This window comes from Marmota flaviventris, chromosome 3 (assembly GCF_047511675.1).
Source record: "Marmota flaviventris isolate mMarFla1 chromosome 3, mMarFla1.hap1, whole genome shotgun sequence".
In the NCBI taxonomy this organism is placed as follows: Eukaryota; Metazoa; Chordata; class Mammalia; order Rodentia; family Sciuridae; genus Marmota; species Marmota flaviventris.
In genome coordinates, this window is record NC_092500.1 from 171,022,668 (window position 1) to 171,045,734 (window position 23,067).

General features: G+C 38.4%; 1 protein-coding gene across 13 annotated transcripts in view; it reads left to right on the plus strand.

Moving 5' to 3' along the window:
• The window catches only part of Hmbox1 (homeobox containing 1), a 164,841-nt gene that overhangs the window by 131,798 nt on the left and 9,976 nt on the right, over positions 1-23,067 (plus strand). For 3 of the 13 annotated variants that reach the window (XR_004618588.2, XR_003581527.3, XM_027926861.3), the window contains exons 7-9: positions 12,761-12,843; positions 14,485-14,580; positions 15,284-15,378. Coding sequence is in view for 11 of the 13 variants with exons in the window: in XM_027926861.3 (XP_027782662.1) it covers positions 12,761-12,843; positions 14,485-14,580; positions 15,284-15,378 (274 nt within the window). In the remaining 2 variants the exon portion in view is untranslated. The other 10 variants (XM_071610620.1, XM_027926863.3, XM_071610618.1 and 7 more) reach the window with 9 other exon arrangements.

Here is a 23,067-nt window from a genome sequence, read left to right on the forward strand (position 1 = left end):
ATTATAAAATTTAGTGTTCCTACTCATTTTGATTAAATTTTAGGCAATATATTTGCCAGGATCAATTATTTCACCATCTGCTAAGTAAATTATACCTGGCATTTCAGTAACATATTTTATGTGCTCCATGGACTAGGGTTTGGTTACACTCAGCAGGGCTGTAGGCCAGAATAGTGCTGTACATAAGGTCTAATACTTGAACATGATGGGATTCAATGTTTAAGAAGACCCTACAGCTTTAACAAAATTACAAAATGCTTTCCTATTCTCTCCCCCACCAAGTGTGTTAGACTCAAGTAAGGAGTAGAATCTTAAAAATTTGTAAAGCCTCCAGTTCAAGGATAAGTAATTGAAAGATTTAAAGAGATCCAATCAAAATAATTCAAAGATAGAAAAATTACCTTGAAATGCCTCAGGGTTGTTTTCCCTTAGTTTGATCATTGTACTCAAAAATGATTTTGTGGAAGCATAAGTGAGTCTTTTAAAACACGTTTATCCTGGTCTGAAGTGAATGAGGATCTAAAATACATGCGCTCTGCCTTCCTCAGGTTGTTTTGCCATCACTGCAACCCCTGGCATGCTGGCCTCTATTTCCTTTTCTTCTGATGTCATTGCTGTTCTAGGATAGAAAATGCTGGAAGAATACACTAAATTTTGGAATTAATAGATACTGGAAGTTGAATTTTAAAAAGTTTATCCTCTTTCATATCCTTGTGGAATGACTCAAGTGGAATATAATGAACTACACCTCCTGTATCTCTGCAAATAGAAGGAAGTTCTTAACATTTATATAAGACAGCAGGAGCCTGGACATGACCTCATTTCAATCCATTAGACTATTTGAGGAAAAAAACAACAAAACTTTCCCACTTATTGACAGGTAAAGTTATCCCAATCCATTTCTCATAGCCAGTAAGAAGATGAACTGTCCTTAAATGCATTTTAAAATTGGCAAATTATACTTCCTGGTTCCTTTTTGGTCAAACAGAAATAGCCAAAAGAAATTATGATGTTTTTGAGGCATATTAAGTTTTCCCCATCCTCATTTAGGTGCTTTGTCAGCAGTTTCATTTTATGCAAACAACGTACTCCTATTTCTCTGATCTCTGAGCCAATTAAACAGACCCTATGGCCACAGTTTACAAAGAATTGAAGCATAGTTAAGTAAATATTGGTGTTGTATGTAAGGAGTCACCAATGATGCATATCGGTTCACCCTAGAAACTACTGAATTATAAACATCATGTTATAAACGTTATTGAGGAAGATCAATTTATATAGGCTAACTGGAAACTTTTTAAAAACACAGATATTTAAACTTCTACTTTGTTATCAGTCATTGTGATAGATTCTAGGAGATACAATATTATTAAAAAGATAAAATGTGTTCTTGGCCCTTATAATATTGCATTAAGAAGTAATGTTAAGGGGCTGGGATTGTGGCTCATCGGTGGAGCGCTCGCCTAGCACGGGCAGGACCCAAGTTCAATCCTCAGCACCACATAAAAATAAATGCATTGTGTTGTCCATCTATACCAAAAAATAAATATTGAAGAAAAAAAAGAAGTAATGTTAATAATAGAGGTAATTTAAAAATTTTAAAAAGTCATTGTTAGATTCAACATGCACAATATGAACAAAGGTTTACATATGTGATTGATGTTTGATAATCTCAATTGGTGTAAGTTGTGAGTAACTGTCCTACTTCATTGCTTTTTGGTTGAGGAAACTTAAACAGGCTATGAAATTTTAGTGCTTTGAAGCATCTATAAGTGATCTTTAGACTATACTTTGAAAAACTGTGTACCATAGAAATCCTGATCATCCCAGTGTCTCATCCACATATTCTGTGCTGTTGGCTCTTTCTTTGACATGCTACCCATTAAAAGGCCATACTAAGCTATGGTTCTATCTTGAGACTCATGTAGTTGTCATCATCTTACTGAGAATGTAAACTTTGGTCTGACATCAAAATACCTTTGCTCTGTAGTTGAAGGAGTTTATTTATCTCTTGTATAGTTGGTAGATGACCTTTTAGTTCCAAAGCACATTAACAAAAAAAAAAAAAAAAAGGTGTTTTATCAAATGTTATCAGAATTAAAAGGCAAGAGAAGACTCATTTGTCTGTGTGCTGGTAGTTTGATTGACTCCCACTTAAAAATGGTCACAGCCCCAAAATACAGGAAATCAAAAGCCATGTTTAAGAAAAAGTAGTTAAATACCCCTAAGTAAAGTATTGTGTTTCTGTCTGCCTTCAGAGAAGTATCAAGATAATCAATGCATCCGATTCTTAAAAGAATCTATGCTGCTCTCCACTTGGTTTGCTTCTTGATAAGATTAAGACTTTAGATTGATCCCTGGGAACACCAGTTCTCATGTTAGATCCAGAAAATATCCCTTTAGCATGAAGTAGTCATTTTGTAGAAGCACAGTATTGATCCTAAGAAAAATCATGCAGATGATGGTCTTATCAATCCTATTGTGTTCATCTTTCTATTGGAATAGATTGTTGGTCAACCAAGTGTAAGAAACTTAACAAATCTTCCAGACAACTTTATGAATCTCTTTTGTAAACCTATTTCCTACAGCAAAGGCTGACGAACAGAAAGGGAGATGCTAATGGCGAGGCAAATGGCAGCAAGAAGCACGCCAGTGCCAGTGCCTCAGTAGAATGTGAACTAGATAACGCACTTCACTTTTCAAAGTGCCAGAACTTGGCAGTTTTACTGTTATTCCCTAATATATTTGTTTTTCCCCAGAAAATTGTCTCCATTCTTTTCACAGTCTTCACAGAAAGATCAAGAAGTAGTAGACATTATGGCTGGGGTTGTAGTTCAGTGGTAGAATACTTGCGTAGCATATGGGAGGCACTGGGTTTCATCCTCAGCACCACATAAAAATAAATAAATAAAGGTATTGTGTCCATCTATAATTTTTTTAAAATGTGTATTTTGTTTATAAAAAGTAGTAGGCATTAGAAGCTAACTTGCTTTTTAATTGCTGTGTAATAAAACAGGCACAAAGTCTCCAATATGGCAATACTTCATTTAGGGTTAGATGCTATTGGATGAGTGATAGCCTATGTTGTTTCTAAGGCTTAATGATAGATCAAAATGTGCTAAAAACTCAGCTTCTACATCCAGCGTTATCACTGATACCTTTTTATCACATAGAAAGTAGGGTCTAGTGACAGTTATCATGCTACAAATAAATAAAAACACTTAAACATAGAATCTTTTGCAAGGAAGGACCTCAGGAAATACGAACTTTATGTTAGGCCACATTGCATACATGTCCATAATTCTCCGAATTGGTTTTTCTTTCTTTAAGTAAGTGAAGAAAGAAATCTTACCATCCTGATAATGATTTGGGAGCTTTTTTCTTTTTTCCTGCTAGTGTCTGAAGAGGTACTAATTCGTCTAAGATACGATAACTGCACTGCAGACTTTGACTTTTAATGTGTATTGATGTGCTTCAAGTGAGAAGTTCCAGGATTTTTGTAATTCTTCTGTGCCCAGGTATAAAAAAGATAGGTCAGTGTTTTGTCCCCAGAGCAATTAGATTTCATTTTCCCAAGAAAGAAAAGCCCCTGGATGGGATATGACCTGTGGTCCTAGGGTTGTCATGAGTTTCTTACCGATGCGTCACATCATGCTTCCAGGAAATCTTGTGAAATTAACCAGATTTTGGTCTGTAGGATTCCTTGCTTAGGAATTTGCATCACATATTTGAAAAGAGGGTAGAAACAACACCATGAGTAGTCAAATAGTGGCTGTTCCTGGTAGATGCCTTTGAGCCTGTGACCTGAGTCAGAAAGCTTGAATTCAAGTTCATTCCACCTTAAGCAAGCCAGTTCTCCTCTAGCATCTCATCTGTAAAGTTCATAATCCTCACCTGCATAGCAAAGAGGTTGACCTGGTATGCCTCCTTTCAGCTCATAGGTCCTTGATTCTTTGTCAGGATCTACTCTGGTTTTTCTAAATCTGTATGTAATGAGCTGTGCTATGGGATCCCATATGTATTTGGGAATTGGCATTTGAAAGGTCAGGTTCCCATCTTTGAATACTTTAATCTGTCCATGGTCCAGTCCTAATTTTTCCACTTAAAACTCTTTTCTATTTTAAAACTTGAAGATGCTACAGATCCATGAAAACATCTAGCCCTTCTGTAAAAGAACTCATGCATAGTTTAGCTTTTCTTGTACCTGCACCTTCTAAAAGGCCACTGTGGTGAGAGCTATTATTTTACCAAGCCTGTAGAATTAAAAATAAACTCATCTGAAGAAAGACATTAATGTAGGACATTTTCTGTTTTTTGTACCATAATGTTTGCAAAATAAACTTAAATGTAAATGTGTTGCAAAAAGGTATTAAGGTAAGCTAAGAAAGTTTATTATTTAAAAATAATAATATATAATTCCACTTTCCTCATGCTTTAACACAGCAAACTTTATTTTTAAAGAATATTTTTTAAATAGAAAGTTAACCTGTAATCCCAGTGATTTGGAAGCCTGAGGATTGCAAATTCAAGACCAGCCTCAGTGAGGCGAGGCCCTAAGCAACTTAGTAAGACCCTGTCTCAAAATAAAAAATAAAAAGGGATTGGGGATGTGGTTCAGTGGTGAAGTGCTCTAGGTCCAACCCCTGGTACTAGAAATAGATAGATAGATAGATAGATAGATAGATAGATAGATAGATAGATAGATATGCTTGCTGCTCATCGTGGTGCACACCTGGTTGGGTGGTGAAGTGCCCTAGGTCCAATCCCTGGTACTAGAAATAAATAAATAAATAGTTAGTTAGTTAGTTATGCTTGCTGCTTACGGTGGTGCATGCCTATAATCCCAGCAATTTAGGAGGCTGAGGCAGAAGGTTCACAAATTCAAGCCAGTCTCCGCAACCTAGCGAGACCCTGTCTCAAAATAAAAATTAGAAAGGATAGGGGTGAAGTGCCCCTGAGTTCAATCCCCAGTACCAAAAAATACATAAAAATAAGCAATTTTTTAAAAAGCTTAAAATATGAGGAAATGCAAGAAAGTGTAGAAATTAAAATACCCCTTCATACTGTCACTTAGAGATATTCATATGTAACATTTGATGTATTTTCAGTCATTTTTCTTTATGTTGTATACATATCTTTTTAAGCAAAAGAGGCTTAAACTGTTTATGTAGTTATATACTTGTTATCGTTTATATAATCCTTGAAAACAATTTTTATTGATTAAGTCCACTTTATATACTATAACTTATGGGGTCTCCTGTGCTTGGACATGTAAGTTAGCAGCTGTATTACTAGCTCAAGTCCCATCTTCCTGATTATGTTGCCAGTTTGTAAATAGAGAATATTGAAAGAGAAGAAAAATACTTTGAGAAATCGTTTTTAACTTAATCAGAGGTAGGGTGTTTTGAATACTACATGACCCAGATTTATTTTTATTTTAGATACATTTTTTTAATTTAAAAATTAATACTTACACATTGTTAACTATTTTTGAAACACTGGTTTAATCATTTTGTCCCTTAAGACTACCCATATTCACTGGGGTGTAGTGGTGCACACCTTTAATCCTAGCAACTCTTAGAAGCTGAGGCAGGAGGATCACAAGTTAGAGACCAACCTGGGTAACTTAATGAGACCCTTAGCAAGTTAACAAGACCCTTGCTGAAAGGGGGGGGAGGGACTAAGAATATAGCTCAGTGGTGAAGCATTCCTGGGTTCAGTCTCAGTTTAAAAGTTTTTGTAGTTCATCCAATGTACTTTAGCTTCTTATGGCTGACATCAGAAATTGGTGGGCCTGAAACAACCGAATTTTATTATCCCATAGTTCTGGAGGCCAGGCATCTAAAATCAAAGTGCTAGCAAGTTTGGTTCCCTCTGGAGGCTCTGAAGACCCTACCCCACTTCCTGCCTCTTCTGGCTTCTGGCAGTTGCTGGCAATCCTTAGTACGCATCCTGGTTGTGTCGGCTTCCATCTCTACGTTGCCTTCTCTGTGTATTCATTCTGTCTCTCATAAGGATGCTGTCACTGGATTTAGGGCCCAATGTGAACTCATCTTCATCCTTACCATAATTACATCGGCAAATACCCTATCTTCGCATAAGTTTATATTCTGAGTTTTGGGAGACATCAACCCCCAACTCCCAGCAACTTTTTAGCAGACAGTAGTGGGAAGCATATGGGACCAGAAGAGGCCCTGATCCATGCCAGCTCTGTTACTTTGGGGAATGCACCTTGTTGTGGTCCCCATTTTCTCAAATGAACAGGTTTGATGATGAATAAGATCCTTCATTGTCCTAAAGTCCAGGTTGAATGAGGAAGAGTCATGTGCATCACTGATGTCTAGCTCTGCCCTTATTCCTCTCTTGCAAAGTAGGATTAGTATTAGAGGGACTTCTATCTTTAGATAAAAGATGGAGTATCACTGTTCTAGTCTGTAATTAAACAGAGTGTTCCTTAGGCCTTTTTAGGTTAGCAAAAGAAGGATGCTCTACTCAGAGAGGGTTTTCCCATTGGCTTCATCTCTGTGCCTTCACTTCATTTTGTAAAGTCAAAACAAGAAGAATGGGGAAGTTTTTAAATAGTTTTGTTTGTTGCTGAAGGTCATTTCACACAAAGATGCTCTCAAATAGGAGATGAGATAGTGGGGTACCAGGCTGAGGTGGGAGGATCTCGAGTTCAAAGCCAGCCTCACAAAAGCGAGGCACTAAGCAACTTGGTGAGACCCCGTCTCTAAAATAAAAATACAAAATAGGGCTGGGGCTGGGGCTCAGTGGCTGAGTGCCCCTGAGTTCATCTCTGGTACCAACCCCCATCCCCACCCCCAGCAAAAAAAAACGAAAAAGGAAGGAAATATCTGTTCCTTCAAAATAATCTAAAAGTTAAATTGTGCATGCTGTTCCTAAGACTTTTTAAAGGCATTTAGTACCATTCCAAAGTATCCCACCTCCTCTTTCTCCAAGACTCAATTTACCCCAGGCGTCTCCTAACCTATTGCTACAGCTGCCTAATGGGCTTCTGCCTCTAGTATGACCAGAAGTATTGTCATACAAAGGAAGTTAGATCCTACATTATCCTGGCTTCAAACCATGTCTTCCTATAAAGTTGACTACACATCCTTGAAAGTCTAGACCCAATCTTTCTCCGCTTGAACCCTGATTACCCCATCTCATGCTCTGTAATTGAACTCCTGCTCAGTTTCAAGAATATTTTAAGCTCTCACATGATTCCTTTCATTTGTGTACATGCATGTTATTTACTCTGCCTTGCATTTTTTCACTGTATCCACCCTTCCTGCTCTGAAAACCTTTGCTCTTTTTTCAAGACTCTGAACAAATGTCTTCTGCTACTACAGTACAATGTTCATACAAGTAATATGGTTCTTTTTCACAATACTTTGTTTCTGTATGCACTGTATCTCTTGGTGCCTACTCTGGGAAGTTTTGTCTAGTTCATCTTTACCACCCTTAATCAATTGTGTGGTATAAACTAGGGCTCAGCATTTTTCAGTGATTAAATGAATGATTACTTATGCCCAAATTTAAAGTCATTCATTAGACGTATTTTCCAGCTTCATTGATAGTCCAGTTTGGTTATATAGTTTTAAAAATAAGCATAATTTTGATGTAATTATATTCAGTTATATCTTAAGCTAAAACCACCAAATGTACCTGGAGAAGATATTGTACAACATGGTGAGATCCCAACAGTCTTTGTCCTAAAAGAAATGATTCTGGGTTTCACCCGAAGCCTTAACTGGAACCATTCGTGTACTCCGTAATGTATTCATTTATTCAGTTATTTGTAGATCAAACAAATACTTATTGAAAGTCTGTTATGTGCCAGTCAGATTCTTTGAACTTATATACCTCCTTTTATGAGTAGTTATTTTCTTCTTTGATGCTACCTTTTTTTTCCCCTGATCAATTATCATATTTTCTTTCATAGAGTACATATGGGAAAGACTCAGATCATTTTAATTGACATCAAATTCAGATCAGTCAATAATATGATGTGGTCTTAAGGAGTGTAACTCACTGTCCAAAATGGAATACTTTGGGGTAGTGAGACATGAGTTGCTTATATACTCCAGATATTAGCGCTTATCAGATGTATAGTTTACAAATATTTTCTCCGATTCTATAGGTTGTTTCTATTTTCTGTTGATGGTTGTTTATGCTGCACACAAGCGTATTAGTTTAATGTAATTCCATTTGTCTTTTTTTTTTACTTCTGTTTTCTGTACTTTGGGGGACTTGTCCATAAGCTCCTTGTCTGTTCTAATGCCTAGACTCACTTTCTTATTTTCTTCTAGTAGTTTCATGTTGTATATTTAAGTCTTTAACCCATTTCAAGTTGATTTTTGAAACATGAGAAATAGGGTTCTCTATTTTTTTACATGTGGATATCCAATTTTCCCAGCACGCTCTATCAAAAAGACTTCTTTCTTCAATGCATGTTCTTAGCACCTTTGTTGAAGATCAGTTGATTGTAGATGAGTGGGTTTACTTCTAGGCTTTCTGTTCTGTTCCATTGGACTCAGTTTCTGTTTTATGCCATTGTCATTCTGTTTTTATGACTGTAGTTTTATAGTATCGTTTGAAGTCAGGTAGTATAATATCTCCTGCTTTTTTCTTTTCACTCAAGATTACTTTGGCTAGTTGAGGTATATTGTGGTTCCATACAAATTTTAGTATTGTATTTTCTAGTTCTGTGAAGGATATTGATGGTAATTTGATAGGGTTTGTGTTGAACCTGTAGATTGCTTTGAGTAGTACCGATATTTGAACAATATTGATCATAATAGTATGACTTTCCATTTTTGATGTCTTCTTCAATTTCTTTTCATCAGGGTTTCATAGTTTTCATTGTAGAGATCTTTCACCTCTTTGATTTAATTTATTCCTAGGTATCACCTCCCTCCCTCCCCCTGTTGTAAATAGAGTTGCTTTCTTGATTTCCCTTTTAGATAATTCTATATTGGCATATAGCAATAGAACTGATTTTTGTACATTGATTATTTAACCTGCAGCTTTGCTGAATTCATTCATTAGTTCTGAGCTTTTTGGTGGAGTCTTTGGAGTTTTGTATATGTAATATTATGTCATTTGCAGAGATAATTTGACTTCTTCTTTTCCTCTTTGGATGCACTTAATTTCTTCCTTTTGCCTGACTGCTTTGTATAGGGCTTCCAGTACTGTGTTGGATAAAAGTGGGCATTCTTGTCTTGTTCCAGATCCTATGGAGAAAATTTTCAGATTTTCCTTATTAGTACAATGTTAACTTATGATAAATGACCTTAATTTTGTTGAAATGTATTCCTTCCTCATCTCATTTGTTCAGATTTTTATAATGAAAAAATGTTAAATTTTATTAAATTCTTTTTATCATCTGTTATCAAGATTTTTCCTGCATTCTGTTTATGTTTTAGGTCTGTTTACTGATTTGCATGTGTTGAACCATCCTTGCATTTCTAGAATGAATCCCACTTGATCATAGTGAATAATCTTTTTAATGTACTGTTAGATTCAATTTGCTAGTATTTTCTTTTTCTTTCTATTTTTTTTAATATTTTTTTTTTAGTTGAACATAATACCTTTATTTTGTTTATTTATTTTTATGTAGTGTTGAGGATCGAACCCAGGGCCTCGCGCATGCCAGGTGAGCGCTCTACCACTGAGCCACAACCCCAGCCCTGCTAGTATTTTCTTAAAGATTTTTACATCTATGTTTATCAAGGATATTGGCCTATAGCTTTCTTTCTGTGTGGTGTCCTTTTCTGGTTTAGGCACCAGGGCAATGCTGGCTCTGTAGAATGAGTTTAGAAGAATTCCCTCTTCTTCAGTATTTTAGAATAATTTAAGAATTGGTATTAGTTCTTTAAATATTTGTTAGAATTTAGAAGTGAAACTGAGCTGTACATTTCTAAGTTATAAAAATAATAGGTTGTTGGGCTGGGGTTTTGGCCCAGTGGTAAAATGCTTGCCTAGACGAATGAGGCACTGGGTTCAATCCTCAACACCACAAAAAAATAATAAATAAAATAAATGTATTGTGTCCATCTACAACTAAAAAATGTTTTTTAAAAGTAATCATAACAATAGGTCTTTATTAGTCCTAGAGAAACTATTGTGAATAACTGCATTTTCTTGAGCTTTTAAATTTAGGAAAATGTTACTATTTTTTTTGCTTCCATCTTCTTTATTTTATATAGTTAGATCCTGAAAAATTACAGATTAAAAATAAAATTTAATACTTTTTAATGCAGTATAAAACACATAACACAAATAATTGCAATTTCTAATTTAGCTTGCAAAAATATGGCTTTATCTTTTTAGTCATTATAACTGCAATCATAATCTTAATATTTTCTATCTGATCCAAAACTTTCAAAACATAAGTTGTTTACAGAGTTGTATTATTCAATAAGCTAGTTCTTCATTAATTCAGTGTTTCCTCAAATATCTTTAATTAACAAGAAAATTATGAAAAATAGCACATTTTTAAAAGAAATTCAATAGATAAGTATACAAAGTAGGATGTGAAAATCAATCTTAACTACCACCAGTGTTTCCCTTATAAAAACCTTCTTGCTCCCCAGAGATAATAATTTCTAACATTTTAGTATGTATCCTTCAAAACCTGCCTTGTAACAATTCTGTACTTTCAGTTGACAACAGTTCACAGACTGTGATGTCATTTCTTTTGGAAGCCCCACATTGGGTTGGTGGTGATTCTGTCCATCGTTATTGCTTTGTCAACTGTGCCAAGGAGGAATGTTGATTCAGTCTTGCACTCTGACCTCGTGGTTTTCTATATAGAAGAAAAAAGATGCATATAATGGTAACTATAATACAAATTGAAAGAGCTGTAAGACAGGAACAGATGAGTGCTATGGGATTTATAAGGTAAAGAAAATTTGCTTGACTGGCCAAGAGTGAATATTTGATCTGTACCCTGAAATATAGGCAAGATTTACATTGGGGGAAGGGCAAAAAACAGATGTACTGGCAAGAGAAAGCACAGTAATGCAGTCTTTATAAGGTTGTTCCATTTTTCTAGGCTATGGGAGCAGCAGCAGATCAAGATGCAAAGTTACTGTGAGGGGAGACTCAGCCCCCCATAAACTTTTGGAAACTTCTGAATAGTCAAGCGAGGCTCTAAGTAGCTTAGCCCATCCTCAGGGCTCAGCTCAGACACCACTCCTCTGGATGTCTTTTCAGATTCCTGCCTGTTACACTCCGCACAGTACTGTCCGCAAATCCTATGTATAGAAATGGAGCAGTTACAAGGATAGTGACTTGGGAAAATCCTCAGAGTGAACAGTGGGCCCTGAAAATGATAGCAGGAAATCAAGCAGGAAAAGATGCTTAAATCGTAGGATTCAGAAGGAAACTGTGGGGAGGGTGGTCAAGGTGCCATCGTGGAGAAAGCTGGACAGAGCAGGGGTCAGCAGCAGTCAGACTTGGGAGGTTTGGGTGGGTGTGGGGGTACTACTCCAGGGTATTTTTGCAGCAGTGTCCCTGAAGAAATAGTAGGTACTAGAATTTGATAAGGGGTCATTTCCTTATCCTACATTTCCAGGCTTAAGTTGGGAATATTCTCTTGTTTCCCAAAACTCATAGATGGTAGAAAGAGTAGAAATAATAATAAGCATTCTGTTCCCACAGAGTGTCTCATGGGTCTGATAAAAGGGTAGATGTAGCAAGTCTAAATTCCTTTAAAAGTACTATTGAGCAAAAATAATACCTACTTTTTTAACATAGGAAAAATGTAAACCTACTTTTTTAACATAAGAAAAATGCAAAGAAAATGTTTAAATATCCTCCTACTAAACCCCTTTTCCCCACAATGAATAATTAGTATTTTCAGGCTAATGTATATTTTTCCAGCTTTTGTCCATGCAAATTGGTGTATACATAGACTGGAATTTTAAAATTCTGATAATGCATATTATTCTGCAGATGGTTTCTTGCACTTAGAAATATGTCATAAAATTGGGCTGGGGATGTGGCTCAAGCGGTAACACGCTTGCCTGGCATGCGTGCGGCCCGGGTTCGATCCTCAGCACCACATACAAACAAAGATGTTGTGTCCGTGAAAACTGAAAAATAAATATTAAAAAATTCCCCCCCCCCTCTCTTTTAAAAAAAAGAAGAAAAGAAAAGAAATATGTCATAAACATCCCTCCAAGTCAGTGGACAGAGTGCTAACTTATTTCTCTAGTCATTTTTAAATAGCTGTGTATAAATATAAATATTCCATAATTTTTTCTGACATTCTTTTGTTAATGGACAATTGGGCATAATTTCCAGTTTTTTGCTATACAAACAATATGACCAAAAAAAAAAAATAGTCCTGGGCATTGTGACGGTAATCACTCATACATATCAAAAATAACTTTTATATTGATGACATCTTTTAATGAAATACAGCAGTGTGTGCACTTTTGCTGTACCATAGGCTAGGCACTAGGTGACATAGAGCTATATAAGTTTAATTAGTTAAAATTAAGTAAAAGTTAAAATTCTTTCCCTTACGTTAGCTTCATTTCAAATGCTCAGTAGTCATGTGTAGTGGCTGCCATACCGAACAGCCTACAAGAGTCCATTTCTATTCTACAGAAAATTCTGGAAGACCACCTGAACTAGACACTTGAATGGTACATTTTAAGGAAGAACATGTTTTTCAATGAGTTGGTGTTTTTATGAGAGCACATTTAGAAAAGTAAAAAGTTTGTGTCTTTATTGGTTGCCTCTGCAGTTACTTCAACGAGAATCAATACCCAGATGAAGCAAAGAGAGAAGAAATTGCAAATGCTTGCAATGCAGTTATCCAGAAGCCAGGTGAGGGCCAAGCCCAGGCTGCTCTGTGTGCTGCTCTTGTTACGCTGCATCATTTAGGCCACTGCATCTCCGACTCATTTCAAGTCAGTGCTCTCTGCTCAGCCTGTGCCATCCTTCTGCAGGTCACTGCCTTGTCTTGTCCTGTCCAAACAGTACTTCTGAGGGATATTATGGCATTCAGAATCAAATGCTCACACACACTGAAATTTCCAGGGAGAGACCCTGCAAACGGTTTGAGACCTTGAAAAATTTTTTATTTTATGTATAGATTTTTCTTTCCAAAATTTAGCATAAATATATCAAGTCCAAAATGAACTCACAGTTTGAAATATTTAAATAAGCTTGCTAATAAAAAGATTAGATAGATTTTTCTTTTTTTAAAACAATTGTTATACATTGTTTTGAGTTGGCTCCTGTCTCCTCCCCACATTGGGATGACTTCTGCTTAGGAAAAACTTAGGTAACACCCTTTTAAAGTCCTGTTGTTCCTGTGCAAGTCAATGGAGCCACTTAAATCCTTCATAAGTATTTTATTCCATGTACTTGACTATTTCACGTTTTACAGATTTTTGTTACCAAAAACTATTCTCAGTTAAGGTTATCTAATTGATTTCCATTTGGCCAGTTACTTTGAATGGCTTAAAGATTATATGCTAATGTATCCATGTCTTTTAACAATGAAGCAGTAATTTATTTTCCCTTCTGTTAATGGACAGTTGGGCATAATTTCCAATTTTTGCTACTACAAGCAATATGACAATATTGTTATAGCCACACTATAACAGCTCCAACTGTATGTAAGTGAGAGGAATCTGTACCCTTTTTTACATAAGCCAAAAGTCCTAGTCCTAAAGCTTTGCAGGAACTTGAACTCTCCCTGGAAAACACTGTACCCATATATCACCAAGACCCTAACAAATCTGTTTTCTGGTTTCTCCACCCACTGTGGACTTAGAGCTGAAAAACGGAAATGGACAGGAGAGAAGGGAATGGTACAGGTGGGTCCTTATTGGCAAGCATGGTACTTTTTGTAAAAAATTACATTCAAAGCAAAGAAAATAGTAAGTCTGAAATGCAGCCTGAGTGATACTGTGTATTCCAGTGTAGTCACAGTAATGCATGGTCACAGTGGCCTTTAGCCTTCAAGGAAGCATGTGTCATATTCCTGGTCTTAAGACAGGAAGAAAATAGTTAATAATGAAGGCCTTATAGATGTAAGTAAATTTCGATTGTTTGGATACTTGATAAATAATAACAACATTCCCTGGAATGATGCTAATTAAATGAAGCCTCCACAATACTATCATAAGAACTTTGAATCTAGCACCCTAGCATACTGACTTTGTGGAATTATTTACTATTATGTTTGCCCTTATGAATCAAAGCATATTATATAAAGAAGCACATTGTATTATTAGTTGCTAGTTATGTACTCATGTGTGTCTTTATTCATTTCATAATAATTTGAGTGAAAACATGGTACTAGGTCATGCTAAAAAAAAAAAGATTCTCCCTGCTGTTATTTTGACAATAAATGGAATCAAAAGCAACTTTTAAAGAAGAAAAGTATTATCCCTTAAAACTAGTTCATTCTTGGGTCCAAGATATAGATTATCTGAATTTTATTGCATGCATTCACAGGCAAAAAATTGTCCGATCTGGAACGAGTTACCTCCCTGAAAGTATATAATTGGTTTGCTAACAGACGGAAGGAAATCAAGAGGAGAGCCAATATCGGTAATGTATCAGAGAGACTGCTTTCTCTCATGAGGAAGTTACAAACATTGTGTTTAAGAGTGACTTCCGTTCATTAACTGCAGGTCTAAATGATCCTAATAAAAATCACCTGTTTTTTCTCAGTGTATATTTATTTATTTATTTATTGTAGTTTTAGATGGACAGCATGCCTTTATTTTGTTTATTTTTATGTGATGCTAAGGATTGAACCCAGGGCCTTATACATGCTAGGCAAGCACCCTGCCCCTGAGCTAAAGTGAAAAAGGAAGAAATAAAGCATTTCTTTCCCCGATCAAAGCTGTAACCAAAATAAGAAAAATAATTTTTTTTAATTGATGAGATTGGGGTAGGAGATTGGTTTTGCACTTCTAAAATTGTATTTCATTTAGACATACACTTCCTGTTCATCATCCCAACTCTGTGATGTTCTGTAGGACCTCAAGACCAGTTAACAAGTTTTAATAATCAGGGTGGACCACATGACATGCTAGTGGCAGGGACAATAGGATGGCCAATGTGCATCTCCCTGAGCTGCATGCTGTTGGCTTCCACCCACTTGTAGTTCAAAAGAAACAAAATGTTGATGAATTGTAGGCTCTCGTTTAATGATATTCCAATTTCCTCAACATGAAAATTAATTTTGTGTTTCAACCACTGTGATAAGGCAGCAGATAATTTAGGGATCTATTTGCTTTTTTCGAAGAAGCAGCAATCCTGGAGAGCCATGGGATAGATGTACAGAGTCCAGGAGGCCATTCCAACAGTGATGATGTTGACGGGAATGACTACTCCGAGCAGGTGAGCAGCTGGCACCTGAGCCAAGGTTCCTGGTTAGTGAGCAGTGGGACAGTGTGAGGACAACTTAGATCCTGGGGTGTGGTGGTGTGGGGCGGGGGAGGGGAAGCAGTCAGTGTCCCTCCATTCTGCTCACGTGTCTAGTTAGAATTTCATGTAATTTGAAAGGAATGTGGTAAGATTCAGTTGTCCTGTTGAATTTGTGAGAAATCGCTATTCACCCACATGGATTTATTGTCATACAACAGGATACTTGGCAAGTACGCAATGGGGAGGAGGAGGAGGGAAGAAGTTCAGAGGGAGGCAGAGAAGCAGAGAAGGTAGAAGAAGAGAGGAGGATCTGATCCAAACAAGCAAGTTACACCATTCACCACACACACTCAGTGTTTTTGAGAAGTACTAGGGGCAACTGGGCAGCTGTGTGACCCATGCCTAAACATGTACCGACGCAGGGCGCAATGGAAGGCCCCACCACTCCAGCCCCATTGCTGTTGGAGCCCTCATGCCAGAGGAGCTGTTTTTCCACAGTCTCTCTGGCACAGTAACACACGCATCCTCTCATAAGTGCACCATCTGCATGTCTTTTCATCTCACATGTATGGGAACTCACCAGTGTGGTTTATTCTGCATCGCTTGGGGAAACGTGTATTTAATTGTAGCCACTGCATGGAGTAATTCAGTAACTAAGACTGTGGGAGTCCCCCCCCCACACCTATGTGTTGACAGATTTCATCAAAAATTTTTAATAGGACTTAAGTTTCATTTCCATTTTGAAAATGTCGAGAACATATGGTCCCTTCCCTTCTACTAACCCAGCAAGAAAACTTTTGCTCTTTCCTATGGCAGTTTTCCCTGCCCCTCAGCCCTTTAGTAAGCAGTCCATTGTGTTCTTCCTTCTCCTGGCTCGTTTACTGACTCTGCTTACCAGCTCAAGCCCACAAGGTACTCAAGAGCGCGTGCTGTTTTCCGTGGACCCCTGCCTTAATCCTGAAGACTAATATGTGAAATGAGAGTGAAACAGTAACACCACACATCTCAGGGTTGCCTTTTAAGGACTCGAAGTCATAGCCCCACCTGTTATTCAGAAGAATGTTCTCTAAGTCTTTCTAGTTAGAAACGTTCCTGTTATTTTTCAGTAGACCAATAGAGAGGGATCCTTTCCATCTTTTTTTGCAGATGCCCTGAGGGCAGCACATCCCATGCTTTTTTCCCAATGGGTTTACCCTTCCAAAGCTCTGTGATACAGAGTTCCCCGAAGATGTGAGGGTGAGAAACATCCTCCTTCCTTGTGACATTGTTTTCAGTGCCTGACATGCACCTTGCTGCACCAGTTTTCTTCACAGCTTTACTGTTTAAGTGTTGTGCTTCAAGGGAGAAGAGCTTCAACTCACTCTAAGTTAGATACCCACTCCCTTTCCACAGCTACTTTCAGCAGGAGACACCACACCTTTCTCCCTGGGCCAGTTCAGGCCACGGCACTTTTGTCCTATTGTATCTTGAGATTTTTCTTCTTTTATCTATAGGATGTTGGTGCCTGTCATTTTAAGTCTTGTTTACATGGATTCTAATAATCTATGAGAGTAGCAATCAGGAATTTAAAAACTCACTAGTGTGTCCTTCAATGACTAGTGCTATATTTGTTGCATACAGATCCAAATTGTTGGGTTTTTAATCAATCAGTCCAGGTTTGATCACTACTAACCATTTTTTTGATAGAATGAATAAAATTGAGTGAGAACAAAACCTTTTAGTTATTTTTATTGGATGAGTCATAAAAATGTCAACTGGAAGTCTCTGAACCTATATCCATTCAGTGTCTACTTAAATACAGTTCACCTCTACTCTGACATGAGATGCTTCCCAACCATGTCCTCCACAAGTGTTCTGCTTCCCCGGCCCCTGCATGCTTCTCTGTGAGCTAGAGCACAGCACCAGTCAACTGATAACATTCATTTCTTATTTCTGCACATCTAGGATGACAGCACGAGCCATAGTGATCACCAAGACCCCATCTCATTAGCTGTGGAAATGGCAGCAGTGAACCATACTATCTTGGCATTGGCCCGACAAGGAGCCAACGAAATCAAGACAGAGGCCCTGGATGATGACTAATCAGGGAGGGTTAAACATGACAAGTTAACTTAGTTTAGACGTAGCACCTTAGCAGACTTTCCTCAGTCCTTAACATGTGTTCTTACAGTATAACTTGCAGTTTCTTGTATGTCAGGTAGCCGTTAGGGTCTTGTTCTGTGAAGATGGCATGGTGCCCTCAGCCTTTGCATATACTCTCTCAGTATTAATTCCCAGTAAATAATAACCAACCAACCAACCAAACTCCCTCTCCCAGCCCCTGAGGCTAGAAAATCTTGCTGCTCCGTCTTAGCATTCCACAAAAGTGCTTCCAGGTATTTAGATAGCCCTCAGTTTTCAAATATTAGGCTGTGTGTAAAATCTTGGGTACCTTTAGATTCATGTAACACTAGTCTGTACCCCCTTTTCCTTCCCCAAGATTGATAGAATGCAAGCTGAGGTAGTGGCACAGGATTGACAGACACCATTTGGGGAGTATGCACAGAGTGAAAGGAACACTAGAACCCCACCTCAGTGTGAGAATCACTGATATCAGCTGCAATAAGCCGTGCCTCATTATAGTCACACTGTGGCTAGCCTATACTTCTTTGGGTGCTGTGCTAAGAATGTCAATGGAAAACTCGATCTCAGATTTTGGTTGATGTTAACATGCCTGACACAGACATCCTTTCCTCTCACAAGCTGTGTGACTTAGTAGATAAAATACTGCCTTCTGCCTTTGGGACCATGATTTAAAACAAAACAAAAAGACAAAAAAATTACAAAAAAACAAAACCCAGCTTGAAAGCAGTATGAGCCGAATGTCCGATGGATGTTAAGTCCAGCTCTCTGAACCACTGTACATTCCGCAGCACAGTTCTTGGTGCCTGCCTGGAAAAGTCTTGGAGGTTATCGTGGAAGTTGCTTTCCTCCTATTGGTGTCCCCTTTCCCTGCTACCAAAAAAAGTCTTTCACAGATAGAGCTAAGGTCAAAGATGAGTGAAAGAACGTAATCTTTGTATCCATTAACTGAAGCCCCTCAATCTGAGTCAGTAGAGGACTTTGTAGGGGATTGTGCTGACTATCACAGATGCAAAAACTTGCCCAAATAGAGCGAAAAAAGCAGGGGACATTTACATTGTGAGTGTGCAAGATACAATGGGATGTAACTGCTTTGTTGTTCTCTTTACTCTGTCCTTGTAGAGGTATGAAAAGCTATATTGCTACAGGCAATTTATTTAATAATTGGAAGCCATATTGATAATGGATGTGGTAATATTTGTAAAGTTTAATCTACTTTAAGCAGCAGTAACTAATGGAATTTTTTTCCTTGATCACATATGTAGCACTTTTGTTACTTTTTAAAGATATTTATATTTGATAAATCTTTTTTCATTTTGAGAACTCAAAATACCAAACAGTGAACTTGCGTTTAAAGTCACCCTGTGATCACCTTGTCATCCAGTAGCAAAATGATGAACTATTCATGCATCAAAGAAAATTACATCTGCTGGCCTTGTATGAAAGTGATCTCCTGGCATCGCGATTAAATGACACACTGTCACTATGGGTGAGAAGAAAGAGCCTTCAGTGGCAGGGTAGGGTGTGTCTGAAAGAGGCACAATGGCTGTGTGTTTTCTGCCTCATTCCGTCTCCTTCATATGTCTAACAAAGCCTTGTTTAAAGGGGAGTGTGGGCTGGCGTTGAGCAAGGCTGTATCTCTACCATTACCTAGAAACAGTTTCTAAGATGGAAGGAAGGTGCCATTTCCCCTCTCCCTCCTCCCTCACCAAATGTATTAGAAGTGAGAGAGAAGAAAGATTCCTGACTTTGTCCTTGTTTTCCCCCTCTCATTTGTGGGATTTTGAATATCTGCCAGTTGTTAGCTGGTCTCAGTCCACTTAAGACATACACTGACAGGTCCTCCCCTTAGCCGTAAATCCTGTAAGTATGAAGAAGTCTGCGAGGGCATTAGAATGCCATCTACCTAGTCTGTGACTTTAAAGATCTGCAGTAGGGCCTGGTCCTGCCCGTAGGGAAAATGTATGCACTTTTTCTCCCAGCTTCCAAGAATTTAAGTAAAACTGAGCAGTCTTCTCTGTCTTACTGTGTTACTTGAACCAACAAATTCAAGAGTAGCATTAATTATTCTCAGGAATGAGCCCACCACCACCACACACCTAGTCATATTCTTTCTTGGTTTATTTGACTTATTTCAGTTGGGAGATTTTGTTGGCTTTATTTCCTTTTTAGAAGAAATATGTTGTATCTTTCCTTTTTGGTGGATTTTTTTTTTTTTTTTTTTTTTTTTGGCTTATTCTCAGTTGAGTCAGAAAGAACAAGGGGAGAAAGAAATGTATTCTCTGACAAGCTACTTCCATGATTTATTGTGGGGAGATTATTGTAATTGATGGCTTCTTTACGATGGGATTCCTGTGTCATCTGTTCTTGCCTTTTTAAAGGAACAGACCCAAACTGCTAAGACAGCTGCAGTCTAAAGAAATTCCGTGATTGCCATAGAAAGAGCTAGAATGCTTCATTGTTTCAAGGCCTTAAAGGAAGCAAAGAGATGTCGGAGAATATGGTGGAGCTGGCAGTGTGTAGGCAATGCGGACCCTGTCTTGGAGTGTGGTGACAGTGAGGTGGCAGGCACCCTGGGGGTGGGGCTGTGGAGGAAGGCTGGGGAGGGCTGCCTGCTGCATAGCCCATGCCTTATCTAGGACTTTTGCTTTTCACCAAGAAGAAAAAGTTCCTTCTTTGGGGTTAAGATTGAAATATACCATCGGATTTCTGTTTGTCTCCAGGTTCACTTTGGCTATATCTTGTCCAGACCACCTTTAGTTCTTATAATGGCCAATAGAGCTGCCACTGTTTGATTTTTAGTATCTTTGGATGGGAAATATTTTCTTAAGTTTTTTTCAGGTTTTAGATGTGGTATTAAAATAGAAACCCTACAGTGCTCTAAAGGGAAAGGAGCCAGGCTCTTCAAACTCACACTTCTCGGTGTCTCTGCCCCTGCTTTCATCTCCGTCTGTATTTCTCCAGGCCCCAGAGGGCTCTTTCAGGGACTATTCTTCCTGGTTGAGGAAGACTCTTAACAGTGAGGTGTGAGGTGACCTGCCAGCCAAGTATTCATGTGGTTTGTCCTTAGTTATTTTTTAGATACTTTAATCGGATGACTGTAGTCAGATGGGTAGACTTCCCTTCCTTCCTGAAACACTGTACATGGGGACTTTTCAAGATGGACCATCTGCCTGTGGATAACCTTACTAGCAGATGGAAGCAGGCAAGGGGACACAGGAAATAACACTCTTACCTAGGCTTTCTAGCACCATTCAACACTAAGTAGACAGTTTCTTTCAGCATAACATATAATGTAGAAGTACCCCATAAAACAAATTTCTTCCCAATTTTTGTCCTTTAAGTGCCCCATCACAGGAAAAGGACACCTGGAACAGACAAGCAAGGAGCCTAGTTTAAAGTACCTTTCACCCCAACTCAGTAGAAGTAACCCCACAAAAAGACTTGAAGACTTGAAAGAGGATGATCATTAATACTGAGTTACACAAATCCAGTCCTCCAGTTCCTGAAAGATTTATGATTCAGCAATACCCATTTTAGGTCCAGATGTCTGGATATATTTTTACCTCTAAGGGGATAACACATGAAGAAGTCACTGAAGTTGTTTGAATTCTACCTGTTTGGCCTTTGTCTTTAGGGAATCTTGGTTTTAAAAACTTGCCTCTTGGATACCAATCATCAGGCACCAAGTATAATAGACTCTCAGTCAATAATCTGCCACTTCCTGTCTCTGAATAGCTCCTCTTCCATTTTTCTAAGTGTTCTACCATGGTGCCCTCATCTTGAGTTGACTTTACTAGAACTGTTAATCCTCTGGCCACAGGCAAAGTGGGTGGTTCACCCATCTCTGAACACAGACCCCTCCTGTGATGGCCAGCTTCATGATGTCTGCCCACAACAGTGGAATTGAGTTCTATTCCCCAAACAACTGCCCACCCTGTCCTAGAAATGTGAACTTGAAGCCCTTTTTCCCTTTGATCCTAAGGAGGATTTGAAGTAGTCTTCCCTTTTAGCTTATGGCTCTGCCTCTTAAAATTGCCTTTTATCTTTTGTTCAGAGAACAACCAGAGTATTTTTTTCCCAGTGAGTCTCAACAGATTCTTAGGCAATAATTTTCCTTGTGGTTGATGATCTTGTGTTCAGTAGTTCTCCACATTTAATAGTTATGACCTCTCCTATGTTTTGTGTTGGTTTCATGTTAATCTTTGTGATCAAAATCCTAAGCCAGAGTGGTGGTAGATTTCTTTCCTTTTGTTGTGATTTTTAGTGATGTTTGACTACTGTATTCATTGGGGCTGCATCAAGACCAGCCATATCCATTTATAGCTTTACTGAGCCAGATTTATTTGTCAAGTTTTCCCAAGTAAAAGTTGGGCGCATTGACCAGCTCTGCTGGTGGTGTCTTCAGGGGAGTGGGAGTGGGGCGGGAGGTCTAGGGCAGGAGTGGGTGTTTCATGTGTACAGCATTCCTTTTTCTGTGTGCTCTTTAAATAGCAAGGATGTTTACTCAGGATCACTCGTCAGCCATATTGGTTTTGGCAAACTTAGCTCGTGCCCTGAAAACTGTTTCTTCACTTACTGTTTCTTCATTTCCATAGTGTCTGGCTTAACATAGCCTGAAGGTAGTGTGTACCCTGATGGGAGTGGAAGATTTCCTGGGAAGGAACTGTGAGTGGCCAGCTTATTTCTGAGGATTTCATGGTAGCGTGCTGTCAGAGCAGAGGCCCTTTCTTTTTCTGTTTTGTGGTTTTCTTCATTATCCACTCTTGGTTTCAAAGATGCCTATCACTTAAGAAGAGAGATCTCCTTCTCGCTCTCAAGAGAACTAACATACAGCAGCAGCAGCGAAGCCTGTTGAGATGCAGCACACCAACATACCAGTTTCCTATTGACTCAAACTCCTCTGCACACACAGGGTATATTCAGAAAGGCCATTGTCAGTGTCCTTTCTCTACAAACTGAAAGTGAGAAGCTCTGTCCTTGCCTCCTACAGGACTGATGTTTGACTCGCCTCTCAGGAGTGCGACTTTGTTCCTATCTAGGTACCTTCAAAAGCTGGAAGTTTGTAAATTGAGAATTTTCTAAATCCATTCTATTATTCTTTAATTTGGGCAGAACTAACTCTAGCTGATCTCATTGGGGTGAAACCTGACTGGCCTTTCTGCAATCTGGCAGTTTATCGCGTGCATCCCACACCCATCAGCCCCAACAACAGCAGGACACGTCAGCAGAGGAAGCTTTGCGGCTGTCCTCTGCTGACGCCCCCTTTCTGTGGCCAGTCTCAGCAGCAGTCCTCATGCCCAGAGTCTGAACCTCAGTGCAGTGGCCTTGGCAGCGGGCAGCAGGAGCACATGCAGCTTGGTATGTGCTTGGGAAGTCCTGGGAGGGCAGCTTCCCTGACTCCATTTTCATTTTCTCTCTTTTAAATAAGACTGGCTGTGTACAGCCATAATTAACTCACAAATTCACATTGGTGTGCTGTGATCAAATGAAGGTTTGGCTGAATCTCTTCAAATTGTAACCATGGTAATTGAGGGGGGT